At 40.3% G+C, this 17,082-nt stretch overlaps 2 protein-coding genes across 4 annotated transcripts in view; one reads left to right on the forward strand and one right to left on the reverse strand.

Moving 5' to 3' along the window:
• Nucleotides 1-14,562, forward strand: part of ATXN10 (ataxin 10) — a 67,908-nt gene extending 53,346 nt beyond the window's left edge. The window contains exons 10-13 of one of the 3 annotated variants that reach the window (XR_014511363.1): nucleotides 1,847-3,361; nucleotides 13,086-13,197; nucleotides 13,463-13,558; nucleotides 14,198-14,562. Coding sequence is in view for 1 of the 3 variants with exons in the window: in XM_083440832.1 (XP_083296958.1) it covers nucleotides 1,847-1,910; nucleotides 14,198-14,388 (255 nt within the window). In the remaining 2 variants the exon portion in view is untranslated. The remainder of the gene's footprint in view (nucleotides 1-1,846; nucleotides 3,362-13,085; nucleotides 13,198-13,462; nucleotides 13,559-14,197) is intronic. The other 2 variants (XR_014511364.1, XM_083440832.1) reach the window with 2 other exon arrangements.
• SMC1B (structural maintenance of chromosomes 1B) overlaps nucleotides 1-17,082 on the reverse strand; it is a 387,986-nt gene that overhangs the window by 202,373 nt on the left and 168,531 nt on the right. The window lies entirely within an intron of this gene.

Here is a 17,082-nt window from a genome sequence, read left to right on the forward strand (position 1 = left end):
ATAAGGAACGCGGGTGGCGCTGTGGTTTACACCACTGTTTCGATCCCAAGCAACCAGCAAGCCGCTTGGGCTTGCTGATCGGAAGGTCGGCAGTACGAATCTGTGCAACAGGGTGAGCTCCCATTGCTCAGTCCCAGCTCCTGCCAACCTAGCAGTTTGAAAGCACGTCAGTGCAAGTAGATAAATAGGTACCTTTCCATGGGAAGGGAAACAGCGTTTCTGTGCTCTGGTTCGCCACATCACCCGGAAAAACTGTCTGTGGAAGTGGACAAACGTCGGCTCCGTCGGCCAGTAAAGCGAGATGAGCGCCGCAATCCCAGAGTCGTTTGCATCTGGACTTAACTGTCAGGGATCCCTTTACCTTAAGTAATAATAATAATAATAAAACCATTTCACAGTAGTGAGGGTTGGGAATGTCCTTTGTTTTTTATATTAAAACTGACAGCACTGCAGATCACATGCTGAATCCTTAGACCTGTTATATGTAGTGAAACGAACCCTTGTGGTGTTCACTTTTCATTGTTGCCCAACTCTCCATTAGAAATTGACTTACTTCTGATGTATACTTTCTGGAATGAAAACTGTCTGAATTGGTAATTACTGTGTCAAAGAGAGCTTTGCACCTAGAGTTGGCATGCCTAGGTAAAGGTAAAGGTAAAGGTACCCCTGCCTGTACGGGCCAGTCTTGACAGACTCTAGGGTTGTGTGCCCATCTCACTCCATAGGCCGGGAGCCAGCGCTGTCCGCAGACACTTCCGGGTCACGTGGCCAGCGTGACAAGCTGCATCTGGCGAGCCAGCGCAGCACACGGAAATGTCGTTTACCTTCCCGCCAGTAAGCGGTCCCTATTTATCTACTTGCACCCGGGGGTGCTTTCGAACTGCTAGGTTGGCAGGCGCTGGGACCGAGCAACAGGAGCTCACCCCGTCGCGGGGATTCGAACCGCCGACCTTTCGATCGGCAAGCCCTAGGTGCTGAGGCTTTTACCCACAGCGCCACCCGCATCCCCCTATGGATATGCCTAGGCATGTCCAAATGTTTTTAAAGTATATTGCTATACTTTTGTTGTAGGAGACTAGTTTAAATAGTGTGTTGTGATGTTTTGGATAGTTGCAAGTTTGGTTTTAGTTGTGCATGCATTGAGATTGTTTAATCTGAAATTGAGTGATTATTTAATTTCTGAACTGCTTAATATATAAAAAATATCTCTTAAGCACTGTATAGAAATAAATAAATTAAATAGGCTACAATAAAAGAACTCTTGGAATTAAAATATTTTCTAGAGTGTGTATGGCAGGGGTTTGCAACAAATATGATGCTTATTCCAATTCAGATTTGACCATTTCAAAAGCAGCTTGAGTTGGCTTAGAATGCTTGAGAGGCCACCACATCAGATCCCTTCAGAAGCGAAGAATTTAACACATGCTGTGGTAATTTTGCTATTAACGCAAGGATTTTGGCTTGGCAACAGAACGACCCTTCTCTCCCCCCCCCCCCGCCTTCTCCTGTGCTCTGTTCTGGGGGTTCTCCAACCTCCCCAAGTCAGGGGAGGAGAGAAACACCATTTTGTTTGTGGAAGTCCTTGCATGGGATTCCACTAACAGAACTCATTAACTGAATCTGGCCTAAAGTATAGATGTAACACCTTGCCAAACCAGCTTCACATCATTAGTTTTAAATATTGGATTGTGGCCAGTTGTTAGGCATTGTGTCTTACATCATAGTTAACCATGGTTCTCGCTGCATAAATATATACAAAACCTATCCATTAAGGAATGGGTTATATTTGTGTATTTTTACCCACCTAGGAGAAATATTTTATAAAATATTTTTTATTTTCTTACAGGTTTATGATCTAGATGGCATCCCATTGATCCTGGATAACTGCAGCATTGATGACAATAATCCTTGTATCCTTTCAATAACTTTCTAAATTAATAAATAATTACTCCTTCTGACGTAATTTGAGCTGGAGGTGGGGATGTAGATGTGAATTCTTTGGGGATAACGTGTGTTGTCCTTGTGCCTCAAAGTATCTTAAAACTCCCGTCTAGAGAAAACACTACTTCAGTTGTAAAGACTTCAGAGAGACATAGGACAGTCCTAGCCCACTTCCCCTCAGTTGGTGGCTTGTGGGTCAGTGGTCAGTAAGAAGCAACAGCCAGTTCTTCCACTGACAGTTCAACGTAGCATCAAAACAGGTAGAGCACTGGTAGCTTGGGATCCAAAATCCCATCGAAGAGTCCACTCCTTGGGTCATTCAGCCATTCCCAGAACTAGGAAGAGCAAGGAAACTTCCCTTCAATCCTGGCTGTTGTGAGCTGGCAGGGTTTGGAATGTAATGGTGTCCCTGCCACTCCAATCCAACGAGACCTTGACTTAGAATTATTCTGCCCAAAGGGCAATCCTATACATAACAACTCAAAAGAAAGTCCCATTGAACCCCGTGGAACCTTTGTGGGAGTGCATATAGAATAAGCATTGGCCTATTTTAACTTCCTCTGGATTCTATCCCAGGTTGTCAGAGTTGACCGCTGACTCTAGTGCTCTGGTATACTCATTTGTTAACCTTTTACCACCAATACTAAACCTACATTATAATTTCTACTGCCTATTTTAGGAAAAATTATAGCTTGCATCAGAAAAGGGTTATTGTCATATTTATTTTAATTTTTAATTTTTAACACAAAAAGAATAATTAAACTTTTATTAAAAGGCCATCAGTTTTCATTTTGCATAACATATTTTAAATCTTTTTCTGTGTGTGTTTTTGGCTGTCTATGTTGTACTGTATTATGAGATCAGAATATCATAAAATACTATGCAAACAAGTTTGAGGGGGTAAAACACAAAACACTGAGGCTCCTTTTTTTTGGCTGGGGTAGCAAATTGACAGAGAGGTTTAAATCTTTTAACTAAATACAAAAATGGCCTCTTTTGAAGTGGCGAAACTACATTATTTTTAGTCTTAAAACAAATGGGCCTGGTTGAACATTATCTCGTGTTCTCTAACTTTCTGAATATCCCAGAATCATTGTTGTCACTTTAGATTACGGATTGTAATGGAATCTAACCAAATTTGGTCATTGTAGCTAGTCTTGAAGCTTTTGCTTCAGCTGACATCTGACCAGTCAGCTGAAATGAACAGGTAGATGAGTTAGTAAGCAGCTCATCAGTTTTACATACCTTATTAAATCTGACCAGTGGAAAAAATATTTTCAACTCGTATATCTGGTATTATCTGATGAAAGAACAATAGATATTTCTGTTGTTAGGACTCGTGGAGAAATTCCAGTGGAACCACCACTAAGAAAGATGGCTGTTGGTTATTAAACTTTGTTAAAGGAGGTTGTTTTTGAAAGTGAGTATGCAGTAAATAATCTGCCTTGTAAATATTGTGTGCAATATTTAATTATTATGACTAGCCAGTAAAGCCCTCAGCCTAGCATCCATTGTATTCTTCAAAATGATATCACAAAAATTTAGGTTTAATCCCAGAATAAAAGGGAAGGGAAAATTAACAGTAAGAGACAATCATGGGAATGAAAGAAATGGAGGAAATAAGCAAAATCATCCTGAGAAATCTCATGAGTCTTATTGACTTCCTTCAATTCTTTGGTTGTTCATCTGAATGCTCCACTTGAAATTTATCTCAAATGTTGCTTAAAGTGAAATCTGGGGACTACTCAGAAGTGAGTTTTTTCAAAATTCTTATGCAGTTCCTTGAAAAATCTTCAACTTTTTACATATGAGAGTTCCCAAAATTTGTTTCGGGTTTAGCTTTGGACAGAATTCTTGTGGCAACCTTAGAGAGGTTTAACTGCTCTTCAGATGCTACAAGGATGCAGAATACTTTGTGGTATTGGTTACATAGTGTGGTACTTCCAGTATGGCTTGTGAATAAATTCTAATGATGGAACAAAAGGAGAAGCACCATCTTTGTATGAATTAGAATATTATTTCTTATCTCTGCCTTTCTCACACATGCATATACATATACGTATATGTATGCACCCACACACTTTTGTTAATAGTTAACATTTCAAACGGATTCATAGTCCTACATCATTGTGAATTCTGTTATTGCAATATATGCCGTAGATACCGAATATTTTTTCTATGGGTAGCTTCTTTCAGATGCCCAACAGGCCTCAGCCAGAAATCCGTGTTTAGTGCAGGCAGCAACCATTTTGCATGCATTCAGTTGGAGGGGGCAGGGTGGAACGGGCTTACGCCTTACCGCTGACGTTTGCAATAACCTGAAACCGGGGGTTGCCTGTACCGTCCGTCCCATGCTATGGAACCCTCTTCCAGCAGAGATATGGCAGGCTTTTCTTGACTTCCAGATGTCTCTTGAATCCTTTTTTCTTCTTCTGACAGGCCTATGCAGTTGTTAAAAACCTTTTGACTAGCCTGTCATTTTATTTCTATTTTTCATGGTTTTTATATTTTATTATACACATATTGTTGTACACCACCTTGATTTTTTGTGGTTGAGAGGGTAGTGTATATAAATGCATTTATAAATAAGTAATGACAAATCTCCCAGCTTTCTACATATGGCAGCAATTGAGGCTAGTGGCTAAACTATCCAACCTTCTGACCAAAGGCACTGAGCTGAATTCAGTTTGGATACTATGAGGGCCACAAATTACCGTATTTTTTGCTCTATAAGACTCACTTTTTCCCTCCTAAAAAGTAAGGGGAAATATGTGTGCGTCTTATGGAGCGAATGCAGGCTGCGCAGCTATCCCAGAAGCCAGAACAGCAAGAGGGATTGCTGCTTTCATGTGCAATGATCCCTCTTGCTGTTCTGGCTTCTGAGATTCAGAATATTTTTTTCCTTGTTTTCCTCCTCCAAAAACTAGGTGTGTCTTGTGGTCTGGTGCGTCTTATAGATATGAATTTGCCTCAGAGTGCAAAGGAAGTTTTCAGTTGAGTTAGAAAGTGAGCCCTACTCTCCTGCAGTGCATTGTTTATTCCACCAGTTCATCCCAGTCTGTCTGTTAAATGTTGGTAAAACTTTAAATGCAATGCATTTTTAAAATATTTCATTTACGTTGCAACCAGCTTACTCCCAAATGGATTACCTCTTCTAAAAAGAAAACTCCCCACATTGGAAGGGAGAAACTGCGGCCATTTACTGTAGAGTAGTCCCATAGGAGTCCCTGGAACTACTTTAGAGCAGATAATTACAGGAGTGTAGTCTGAGTGATCTTGTATTCAGTTCTTGCGTTAGGTAGTGAGAAAAGGTTCTGGTGATAATATGCCATTTAACATTTGATGAAAATAAGTGGCTCTTTGACTCCAAAGACCTTTATAGTGAAGCTTCTGTGTTATGTTAACATCAGCTTGGCAAGTCCTCTTGCAACCAAAATGTCGGTAATATTTGGAGAGGGAAAAGCAGGGCTGCCTTTCTGGGTGATCATTCAACTGGCTACTTAGGAGACAAAATTGGCATCGTTTGTGAAAGGAAAACCTGTGGTTTCTCTTATGCTCTCCTATTGCAATGGCGGTGGTTGATCCACACATACAGACCCTTTAGTTTGGATAAAATACTGAAAATATAAATGCGAGCTAATTTTTACATATACCCATTTGAAGAACATTTTCTGTCATTATATTCAGTCTGACAGTCATCTCAGAGGTAGATTCAAAATACTTTTGACCTCATGGCAACGGTTAGTATAATTGTGGTTTATGAAACCTCAGGTTAAATCTAGGAGAAATCAAGTTGCTATGGTCTATAACAATGGCAGTTTGTTTTGTGTCATGCCAGGAAAGACTTTCTTGGGGAAACCGATGAGCATTTCATATTTAAAAGTGTAGCTTGAGACGGGCCTCATGCTGTGAAAACAATCCATGCTGCTGAGGAGAGCAAAAAACAGGGATGTGATTAAGTTCTGAAGGAGTGAACTACAGTAGCTACCACAAAACAGACAACTAATAGAATACAGTAGCTTTAAAATGGTGATCAAATATGAATTACAAGTACTTTTATTTGACAACAGCTATGTTTTCATAGATTTGTACCCATTTTTTTGGGGGGGGGGAATATTCATTTGTTTATATTGTTTCTTACAAATTATAATGTAAATAACAAAAATAATACATTTGATGTAATATGGTGCATCTGCAAGACACAAACTGGCTCTTTGCTGAGGAAGGCAAAATAAATGGGGATAGTTTTAGCTTTCACATTGGGATTTTAAGCCAAGCATGCACAGTTTTCAACTCTCAAAACCAAGCAGAGTACACACCAGCCCCACCAGGGGCTTATGAAACCCTTTCCGTTTGCTGCCTATCTGGGATTGCAGAAGCAGCAGTGTTGCTAAGACCCTGGCAAGCCACAATTCATTTCTATGGGCTGCATTTGGTTTGTGGGTTGGAAACCTAGTAGGCTTGTTCATAACTCAGTTAAGAACCATTCTAGTATTAATTTTTTGAATATTTGAGTACCATTGTGGTTCCCCCACCCAGAAAGTATTTTGCTGCCCCCCCAGTCCCCCAATAAAAAAAAATTAAGAATAGTTAAGAATCCCAAACTTGTGGCACATTTTGTAAACACCCATTATTCTAGATTCTTTCCAAGATATCGGGACCATTGCCCTTCTTAGAATGCTGTTAAACAACCTGCCCATATGGGGATCAATGTTTCAGAAAAAAACTCTTATAAAAGATACCTGGCAGAACATCTATACCATGTTTGCCATTTCTTGATATTGAATTACTTATTATTTTTTATTTGTATATTTGCATACTTTCATAACATTGGTGTGTATTGTAGTGCTAAAATTGAAGGAATTGTGAGAACCTACAATTTATTTTAATAAAACCTTACACTATCATCAAAAGAAAAGCCCTCTTAATATTTTCATTTCTTTTACTATCACCTGCCCTAATGGTAAAGTTGGTGCCCCCACGCTCATTGGCTTGGAACCAAAACGGGAGCACTGAGAAGCAAGGTGAGAGCACCAAGATTTTCAGAAATACAAAAAGGAAATCCCCACATCCTGCAACAGCCAAATGTGGACAGAGCCTGCTTGTTGTAACACTAGCAGAATGTTCCATGTTAGTTGGAAAGGGAAAACGGGTGGAGAGGGAATTGATTTGTGTGTGAATCCCTAACACTGTGGTTCTCAAAAGGTGCACCACCACCACACTGGTGCAATAGGAGAGGATGTGGCAGGAAGATTCAGGGACAATCAAAGAAACATTAAAGCATTTCAGTGTATCGTATCGTATTGTATTGTATCAAAATGTGTTTTATTTATTTGCAGAATGTGGATAGATATATTTTCAAAATGAAAGCAAGAGCATGTGCTATTCTTCTACTGTTCTCCATGACCTATTGTTATGAACAGGAATTGTTCTTAGGTAGCTTCCTAGATGTCCCATGATCATATTCTAAGGCAGCTGTGTTCTGTGTTTTGTTTTCCAATGTATATCTTATCAATTAAAAATTCATTGTGGCACCAGCAGATTTTTATTCTGAAAGTGTGGCCCAAAGGAAAAAGTTTGGAAGCCACGGTCCTAACAGGTCATGGCTGGCTGGCTGCAACAGGGGGCAAGGAATCATCAGCCACATTTTGCTGTTTGTTAACAATTTTTGCCCAACTGGCATGTTTATGTAGGTGGTAGAGAGAGTTAATGACAGATACATAAATTAAAGTGACATTTCACAACTCTGCATATTTCTGGATAAAGCAACTGAGTGTAAAATGCATTGTTGCATGTTGTATCACATTCAGTTATTCTGATTCCATGGATTTTCATGACAGTGTTTAAACACTGACAATTAATTGCATATGTTCCCATCTGGAGATAGATATATAATAACTCTTAAAACTGAATATCTTAGGCATGGAATGTTTTTGGCTTTATATTGTCCAAGAGTGTGATTTTTTTCCCTTCTCCTTTTTTAAACCCAAAGGATTTTTAGTTGCATATAAATTATAGGTTTCTATTAAAAACGTCACTTAAAAATATGGGCAGCCTCTGTAGCAAGAATGTATGTGCCACATACAAGCTAGCATTATACATTTGAATTTGGTGCCTGCTTTTATTTTACAAAAAGTTTTATTTTCTAAAAGTAGACATTTATAAATTTGACAGACTTTCAAAGAATGCCTAATAGGTGCCTTACTTATGAGCTTTAAAATACTTAATTGTCCTAAGGTGCAATAATAAAACTCCTTCCATTTTTTTAAAAAAAATAATAATAATCACAAGTCACTGCTTTGAGCCGACATTCTGCTTTTGAAGCACATGATATAAGAGTGCCTGCCTTAGGAGATTGCGCTTCTTGGGCTTTGTCATAGTAAGCTGCCTTAGGTGAAGATTAAAAGCCTTAAAAACACTAAGGTGCTCCAAAGCACCTTTAAATGTAATGTGCCCCCCAGTTGTAGCAACTTTCAGGTTGCATTTGTGTCCCCTCCTTTACCTGTTTATAGTCAATACACTTGTGGCAGCTCTACATAACTGTGATTATGCCAAATGCTGTCGTTGTACCCACCTTGTAGTTCGGTGACTCTGTGATTCGAGGCAAAATAGGAATTTTTTTTGCTGTGGATTGAAAAAAGGAGAGAAAGAACAAGGAAACCGGGGGGGGGGGGGCAACCTGCTGACGAGTTCTGAGTTTTGGGGAGGTATAAGTTTGGGGTAGTTATTTAATGGTGAGGCAAAAGCACTCTGTGCAAGCTTGGAAGTACTTCTCTCCCTAGACTGAGTTCTTGTGAGGTCACAACACATAATTAAGTCATAGGGAGGAAGAGACAAAGACTGGGGGGGGGGGGGAGTCGTAGCAATAAGAGGCGCAGCCTTTTATTGGGTGAAGAATTCCTGGAAGATGGAAAATAAATGGGTCATGTGGAGATCCACTCCATGTGCGCTCTGGCTGTCATTTGCTTGCAGTGGACGTCAGTTCAGTGCATAATTCCTTTATTTTTAAAGAGCTCGGGCTTTAATCTGTGTGGGAGACGGGCATCGCTCTGTCAGCTTTTCTTCTTAATTTTCCATGTCTGGGGAGGGTACATTCTCTTTTATCAATATGTCTCCGCACTCTTCAGCCACAAAATGGAGTCCATGTCCTCTAAATAGGGAGGGATCGAGCAGTCTAATTCTGCAACAGATTCGGTTTCACTGGTGCTCGGAGGTCTGTCCTGTTCTCTCTCTCTCTCTCTCTCTCTCTCTCTCTCTCTGTGTGTGTGTGTGTGTGTGTTTAAAGAAGGCATTAAAACCCCGCCTTTCAATTGTATGGATTTTACACATATTTTTATATAAAATTTGCATTTTTCAATTATTTTCAATGCATTTCCCCATTAAACTATGCATTTTGTGCATTCTATTTACATAAAATGTGGATTTCTGTACACACTTAGTAAACACCGAAACCACATCACAAAATCTGGCAAACTGTGTAATCTGACTGCGAAGTTGTATTCTGATCTTTAGGCAAGTTCCGGCTTGTTGCATTGGGCCAGTCTGCTGTTTAAAGCAGGCCTAATTAATTCCTTCTCCATCCCTACCTCTAAAGGAGTTGTGGCTATAAGAGTTGTGACGCTTTCCAACTTGCCATGTTGTGTGTGGCTAAGTCTCAATTCACCTTCATCACCTGAAGCCATTTGCTTGCATAAACTTTCAGTTCCTGTTTCAATAGGAGCATTTATTATTGTTGTTGTTGCCCAGTAGGCCACAGCGATTGGGGTGCTGGACTCTGCCCCTGCCCCACCCACTTATAAAAGTGCCCTGGGGGGGGGGTAGGGGATGCCATGCACCCCCTCACTGGTGGTGGTATCAGGTGCTGGATTGAGCTGTTTTTAGAACTTCCTTAACCCTTGCAATATTATGAAGATTTCATTTCCCTTCACAGATGTATACAATCGGGTCATGTTGACTGGACATTACATCAGCCCTGCTGAGTGTGAAACTAATGGGAAAATGGATGTCCCAAAATTTGTGCTCGCTAACGAAAACAGGGCGGGTCAGCATTTGTAGGACAAAATCAGTGGAAGAGGGTGGAAGCTTGATCCTAACGGCACCCACTGGTTCTCCTAGGTTACTTTAAGTCATAGAATCATGGAGCTGGAAGGGATCCCAGGGGTCATCTGGACCAACCCCCTGCAAGGCAGGAATCTCAATGAGATCATACCTGGCAGGTGCCCATCCAAGCTCTGCTTCTAAACCGCCAAGGAAGGAGAGCCCACTACCTCTCATGGGAGTCTGTGCTACTATCAAGCAGCTATTACTGTCAGAAGGTTCTTCCTGGTTTTTTGTGGAAATCTCCTTTCTTACACAGTGGTACCTCGGGTTAAGAACTTAATTCATTCTGGAGGTCTGTTCTTAACCTGAAACTGTTCTTAACCTGAAGCACCACTTTAGCTAATGGGGCCTCCCACTGCTGTTGTGCCGCCAGAGCACGATTTCTGTTCTCACCCTGAAGCAAAGTTCTTAACCTGAGGCACTATTTCTGGGTTAGCGGAGTCTGTAAGCTGAAGCGTATGTAACCTGAAGCGTATGTAACCCGAGGTACCACTGTAACTCCGTTGGTTCAGGTCCTACACTCTGGAGCAGGAAAAAACGGGCCGTCCTTGGAGTCCAGCTGTGAGAAAAATTATTTGGAGAGAATTTCAAGGGGAACAGCAGGCAGTTAACCACCCTCTGCCAGTCTACACTTTTGTACTGGAGCCAAACTGTATCTCACACTTTTTAAATTAAAGGTATAGTTAATACCAGCTCTTATTTTAAAGGAAGAGTGGCCATGTGGGGGCATTGGTTAAGTTTCCCACCGACCCCCTCCCTGGGTGCTATTTGTGCTCTAAGATCCTGCAGTGTGAACTTTGAAGAGCACAAAATTTCCAGTGGGAAGCTAGCACAAGATCTCAGTCTGGATGGGGGAACTGCATGTTTGCCTGAGAAGCTGCAGTTCTTTCGGAAAACACAGGAGCTCTCTTTTTTCAACTGAGTGTTTAGGAAAGGGGTGATCTTTAGTGCTTTATAGGCTGAGATTGGGAATGCGATGGAAGGGCTGCGCAAAATCTGAGAGAAAATCTAATTGAAATCAGTAAGACTTGGCATCAAGTAAATAGTCAGAGGATTTTACTGTAAAATATGTAAAATTGTAATTGAAGACACAGAACTGAACTAATTTATGGGGGGGCGGGGCTTTCTTATATTTTTTCATAGGAGATCCAAGTGATTACCTTGTCATATGATTAACATAATTCTGCATACTGCAGTGCTATGCATTTGTATGGTTTTCTAGAAATGTAAAGCAAACCTGCAAAACTGGGTTTACTGTGATTGCTGTGTTTTGTTTTATTTTGTGAGGTTTGGCAACAAATGGACTCATGCTCCTATTTGTAGTAACTATGGAAACTTTAGAAGCACTCTCTTTCTAAGGCTGATTATACAATAAAGTGCTTAAAGTGTTGGTCGGATTATGGACTTCAGAATATGTTCAATTTTCTATCTGTCTTTTGGGTAAGAACAAGAGGGTAATGTGAATATTAATTGGGGACTCGCTTTAATCTCTCTTGACACTTAAGTCTGTATAGGTCTGCATCCAGCCATCCAGAAGTCTCAGGCTCACTCAGCATGTTAAGAGCAATCATACATATTCATGACTCTCCATTGCAAGAGTGCACTAGGGAAGGAGAAAGCTGTGAGCAGGCTACAGCACACAAACCTCCCCCCGCCCGCCCCCCAAGCAGGCAATATACTGGTAGTAGGAAAAGGGGGATATGACAAACACAGAAGCCATGTGACACTTTATATCATGGATTTGTTTATAGCACTTGTGTTGTTCAATCACTCTCTACAGCAGTATACTTTAATTGTAATTTAATTTTAAGATCTCTGCCCTTGCAAATGTGTGAAGACACTCTTAATTAGCGGGCCAGTTCATGAAGCTGATGTTCTCTACATGGTGGTCTTTTTAAAAAATTTAAAAGTTTATTGGCATAAACACATGCAGAATACACTAAACTTGAAAATGCTCTGTTAAAACAATGAGAATCCATGTTGATGTTTATATTGATAACCTGCTTTTTCCAACCCTCTGTTTAGTTACTGAGAGCCCCTGTTCTGGGCCCCAGTGCACTGGACTGGAGCAGGGTTGCCTGACATAGGCATGTCCATCAAGAAGTGCCTCCATGTGTCTGCTGGTGGCATTTCTGCTGGTGTTTCAGGACGGGGCAGAACTGGGCTGGTTAGGGATCTGCTGCCATTGTGATGTCAACAAGTCTGATCCATCCCTCCTTCATGGCTCCTGCCCTTCCGCTTCAGCCAATATGTGCGGTGGGACTGTGGATGGGACGGTGGCTCCATCGCTCTATTAAGCCCTGCTGCCGCAAGTCTGGGTCACTCTCTTATAATTAAAACTATATTATTTGGTACTCATGTTTATTTGGGGGGGGGGGCAATAAACCCTTTTGGATTGTCCTAACATGGCAAATATCCTCAATGGTCTAATTTTTCATATTAAAAGCAGACAATTGTACATTGCAACCAGCTTTTAAAGAAACAACTTCCTAGCATTCTTCCAGAAAGCTATACTCAAGTCAATCAAATGCTAATAATGTGCTGCTGAGTGTCATGTGACCATAATTAGAATCTGTGACACTTGGAGATCCCATTGATCACTTTCCTTTTCTGCCAAGTTGACAATATGGTACAGCTCTCTGAAAAGGTCTTCGTGTTCTCTGTGCTAGTAGTGAATAAAATCGGTGGAGCTCTGCTTCAAATCTGTTCTTGAATTAACATATTGCCAAAATAGCATTAGCTTGGGTAAACTAGCACTGTGTTACTTTCCACTGCCAGACTACATGGCTGTCTTTGTTTCCCTCCTCTGCATTATATCCATCTACTTAACCTTTCCTCATGTTGTTAATTAGGGCAAATCTCTGGTCATAAACAGTTGTGTTTCATGCTTTGGTCTAAGGTTGTTAGAGGGAATTCACAGTAAAAATTAGTAGTCTAGTATACTCAAAGATCCAACTTCAAAGTAGGCTTTTCTCGTTTATTAAATTTACATGGGATACACAGCAATGATCCATGTTGACCAATACTCCTCCATACTTTTCTAGTCTTCTCTCTTTTGACTGGTATTCTTGCCGCACCCAGACTCCAGACAGCTCTTCTTATGCCCTGCAGGTGAATGGCCATGTAGAACTTAGCAAGAAACTATGAAGGATATGAGTAAGTTATGCACAGCTTTCTCTTGTATGTGAAGCTACATGTAGCAAGTAATTGGTGCCCTGCAGGCATTTTGTTCTTGCATGGAGATTTGGAATTCCTTGTCTCCTCTGTAGGTGTTTTTGAGAGCAATTACATTTTGTGACATAACACCTTGCTTGCAGCATTTAAGCAAATAGTTTTAATGGAATGCTCAGGATGTAGTTTATTGATGATGATGGAAATTATTAAACCTGGATCTAACATTTGCCTGAAACTTTGCTTGAAGGGAGACCACCATGAAAGAGGAATGGATCATTGCAGGCTATCCTAGCTCTAAGTGTCTTTCCAAAACCAGTAGTTATAGTTTGGTGACTTTAAAAAGGTAATTCATTTTTCGTTTTACAGAAGCAACACATGTCAAGAAATAACTTAAATATTATAAACAAAGTACAACCAGTAATGCTAAAATAAAAGTATACATGATAGAACGTATTAAAATATGGAAAATATGCTTGCAGGCTTCCCATTGTCATCTTATTCGCCACTGGGAACAGAATTCCGGACTAGTTGGGCCTTTGGCATGACCTAACAGGCTCTGTTTATGTTTATGCTATTAAAAATATAAGGGGGGTTGGTGTGGAGATTCTGGTCTGGATGCATTTTTCTTAAACCTAATTTCCTGCATTCAAACCTTCTTCCATACTAGGTTCATGTTGAATATTTTGGTCACACATTTGATTTTAACTATAATTCTGTACATAGTCATGAGAGCTTCTACTTTGTCCTTCATAGCAGTGGCATACATGTAGCTGAGTACAGGACCATGGCCTGTTTTTCTGATATCTGTGAACTGACATTCCCTTAACACAGACTTTTGGGTGGTTAAAGTGACTTTTGTAAACGACAATATGGATTTAATCAGTCTGTTTATTGAAATACAAGTATTTGTAACGATACGCCGCATAATATATACATTAACTGGAAATGAACATGGGATAAATTCCTTAACTCTTTTCAACAGTTGTAAGCCAGTGGGCAGTATATACAATTCGCAACCTCACGGAACAGAATGAAAGAAACCAAGAACTCATTGCACGGATGGAGCAGCAGGGACTGGCTGACAATTCTGTCCTGGAGAAGATGGGATTGAAAGTTGAGAAACGAGATCAGAAGTTGATTTTGAGATCCAGTGGAAAGACACCACATCTATAAGCAACTGCAGTGTGAATGGGTTTCATCTGTTTTGCTGTGGATACGATACCAATGTAGTATAAAATAGACTCTCAACCAGATTCCTGGCATTATTTCTTACCAAAATCAAAGGTCAATTTTAAACCTTCCTAGAATGAATAAAATGTTAGTACCAAATAAACTGCAAATCCCAAATTATGGATACCTGGCTGATAATTTTTTCACTCTTTTGTTCCATTAATTAAAAATATAATGTATCTACCAAAGTAATTCACAGCTGCTAGATGTCTGGAGGCGGTTGGAGGATGGATGGTGGCTAACAGATTGAGGTTGCATCCAGACATGACAGAAGTACTTTTCTTGGGGGACATGTTGTGGGTGGGTATGGGGGACTCCCTGCTCATAGCTGTCCATGGAGGTGCAGGTCAATTCTGTGTCCAGGGCAGCTGTTTACTAGCTCCACCTGGTACGTAGCCTGAGACCCTACCTGCCTGCAGACTTTCTCCCCAGAGTGGTACATGCTCTGGTTATCTCCCACTTGGACTACTGCAATGTGCTCTACATCGGTCTACCTTTGAAGGTGACCTGGAAATTGCAATTAATCCAGAATGCAGCAGCTAGACTGGTGACTGGGAGTTGCCACCAAGACCATATAACACTAGTCCTAAAGGATCTTCACTGGCTCCCAGTATGTTTCTGAGCACAATTCAAAGTGTTGGTACTGACCTATAAAGCCCTAAACAGTCTCAGTCCAGTGTACCTGAAGGAGCGTCTCCACCTCCAACATTCAGCCCAGACACTGAGGTCCACTTCCAAGGGTCTTCTGGTGAGAAGTGAAGTTACAAGGAACCAGGCAGAGGGCCTTCTCGGCAGTGTGGCGTCCTCCCTGTGAAACACCCTCCCATCAGATGCCAAGGAGATGAACTACACAACTCTTAGAAGACATCTGAAGGCAGGCTTGTATCAGGAAGTTTTTAAAGTTTGACCCCCCCCCCATAGAAGCCACCCAGAGTGTCTGGGGAAATCCAGCCAGATGGGTGGGGTATAAACAATATTATTAGTATTCGTATTATTTGTATTAGTATTTTCATCTAAAGTTGCAAAAAAGGAAGCTTACCTCCAAGTGTATGAAAAGGTGGGAGATGAATATGTCTGCCTGCAATAATGCATTTTTCCCCTTGTGTAAACACAACATATCAGACTCTTAATCACTCATGAATTTTCTGTCCTCACTTTCGGTGAACATGAGAAGCCATCTTCTGAGGAATTACTGAAATATGCCCTCATACATTGCAACCATTAGAATTGTTTGTCACTCTTTTTTATTTATTACAAATATCAATTTATCATCACTGCAAAAAACTGATACACTACTTACACATCAGAGTTCTTCTGTAATTTACCATTTGCAAAGTGAATTAAAAAATGCAGAAGCTGCAGCAGCAGCAGGTGTTAGTTTCAACTGTCCCAGGGCTTGTCTCTGTTTCTAGAGAACTGGATGTTTGTTTGAATTTTATTTGTTCCCTTGGTAAGTCAGCCCACTTACCCTTTTATTATTATTTTGCTTCTCATGAGCTTTTTCTAAACTCTGGAAGACTTAAGAGGTAGTTTCTCACTGTGATTAATTCTAGCAATTTCTTTTCACCCCGTGCCTTCCCTAAACATTGACAAAACTCATTTCCAGTTAATTAATTCAAGAGAGGCTGAAGAATGGAAAGCTCTGCCTTTCTATTTTGGATACCATTCTGTATTGTTGTTGAACTCTGCCACTGTGGAATGTGGCATGAATGAGATGGGTGGGAGAGAGACAGTGGTCAATTAACTCCCTGTGCCCCAAATTCATTTTCTCAGGTAAAAAGAAAAACCAGAACAAATTAATTCTTAATATTTTTAATATGCTTCCTTCAGTTTCCAAACTTTGGGCTGTGTTCCAAAAATGTGTATTATTTTAAGATAAGCTACTGCAGCTTCCCTCAGATAATAACATGGTTTGCCTTAAGTTGGAATAATCAAACACATGTTATTAACACCGACCGTCTTCTCTCTCACGCATACCCACCCCAATAAAGCAGAAAAGGAATGTGATTTAATGAATACACAAGCAATATATTCCCTTTTTTTGATGGAACACATGGGAGAGAACAGAAGGAAGTTCAGCTAAGTATTTGGCATAGATGAAATATTTCCATAAGAAGACCAGGGATGCTTTCATATGCCCTGTAAGTTGAATCACACAATTCCAGTGGTGATTTCCCCCCATGATCAGCAGCACAGCTTCATGGCGGCAGTAACATCCAACTAGGCACAAATATGTTGACAGGCACTTCTTTCAAGTGATGTGAGCATGCTGGGTAAAAACAATCTGCCATGCATTTAACATTTCAATTGTGCTTAAACAAAAAAACACAATTCCAATGAGAAATTGGACTACTTTTGTATAAACTACTTCCATTTCATTGGGGTATCTCTGTAGAGATCCATACTTTTGTTGTGGTTGTCGTGGGAAATAAAAGTACAGCTGTAAGAGAATAAAATCTCAAATTATGCATAAGAACTCGTGCTCTGGTAAAATAAAATTGTTCATAACTTTATTCTTTAATGTTTCTTTTCACCCCTTTCAATATTTATTTTAGTTTTAGTGGAGAATGTGAAAAAAGACAGTATTACAGATTCAACTGGAATTTTGAAACTTCAGCATTGTACCTGAGACTATAA

This window comes from Podarcis tiliguerta (genome assembly GCF_965153285.1).
Source record: "Podarcis tiliguerta genome assembly, chromosome: 5".
In the NCBI taxonomy this organism is placed as follows: Eukaryota; Metazoa; Chordata; class Lepidosauria; order Squamata; family Lacertidae; genus Podarcis; species Podarcis tiliguerta.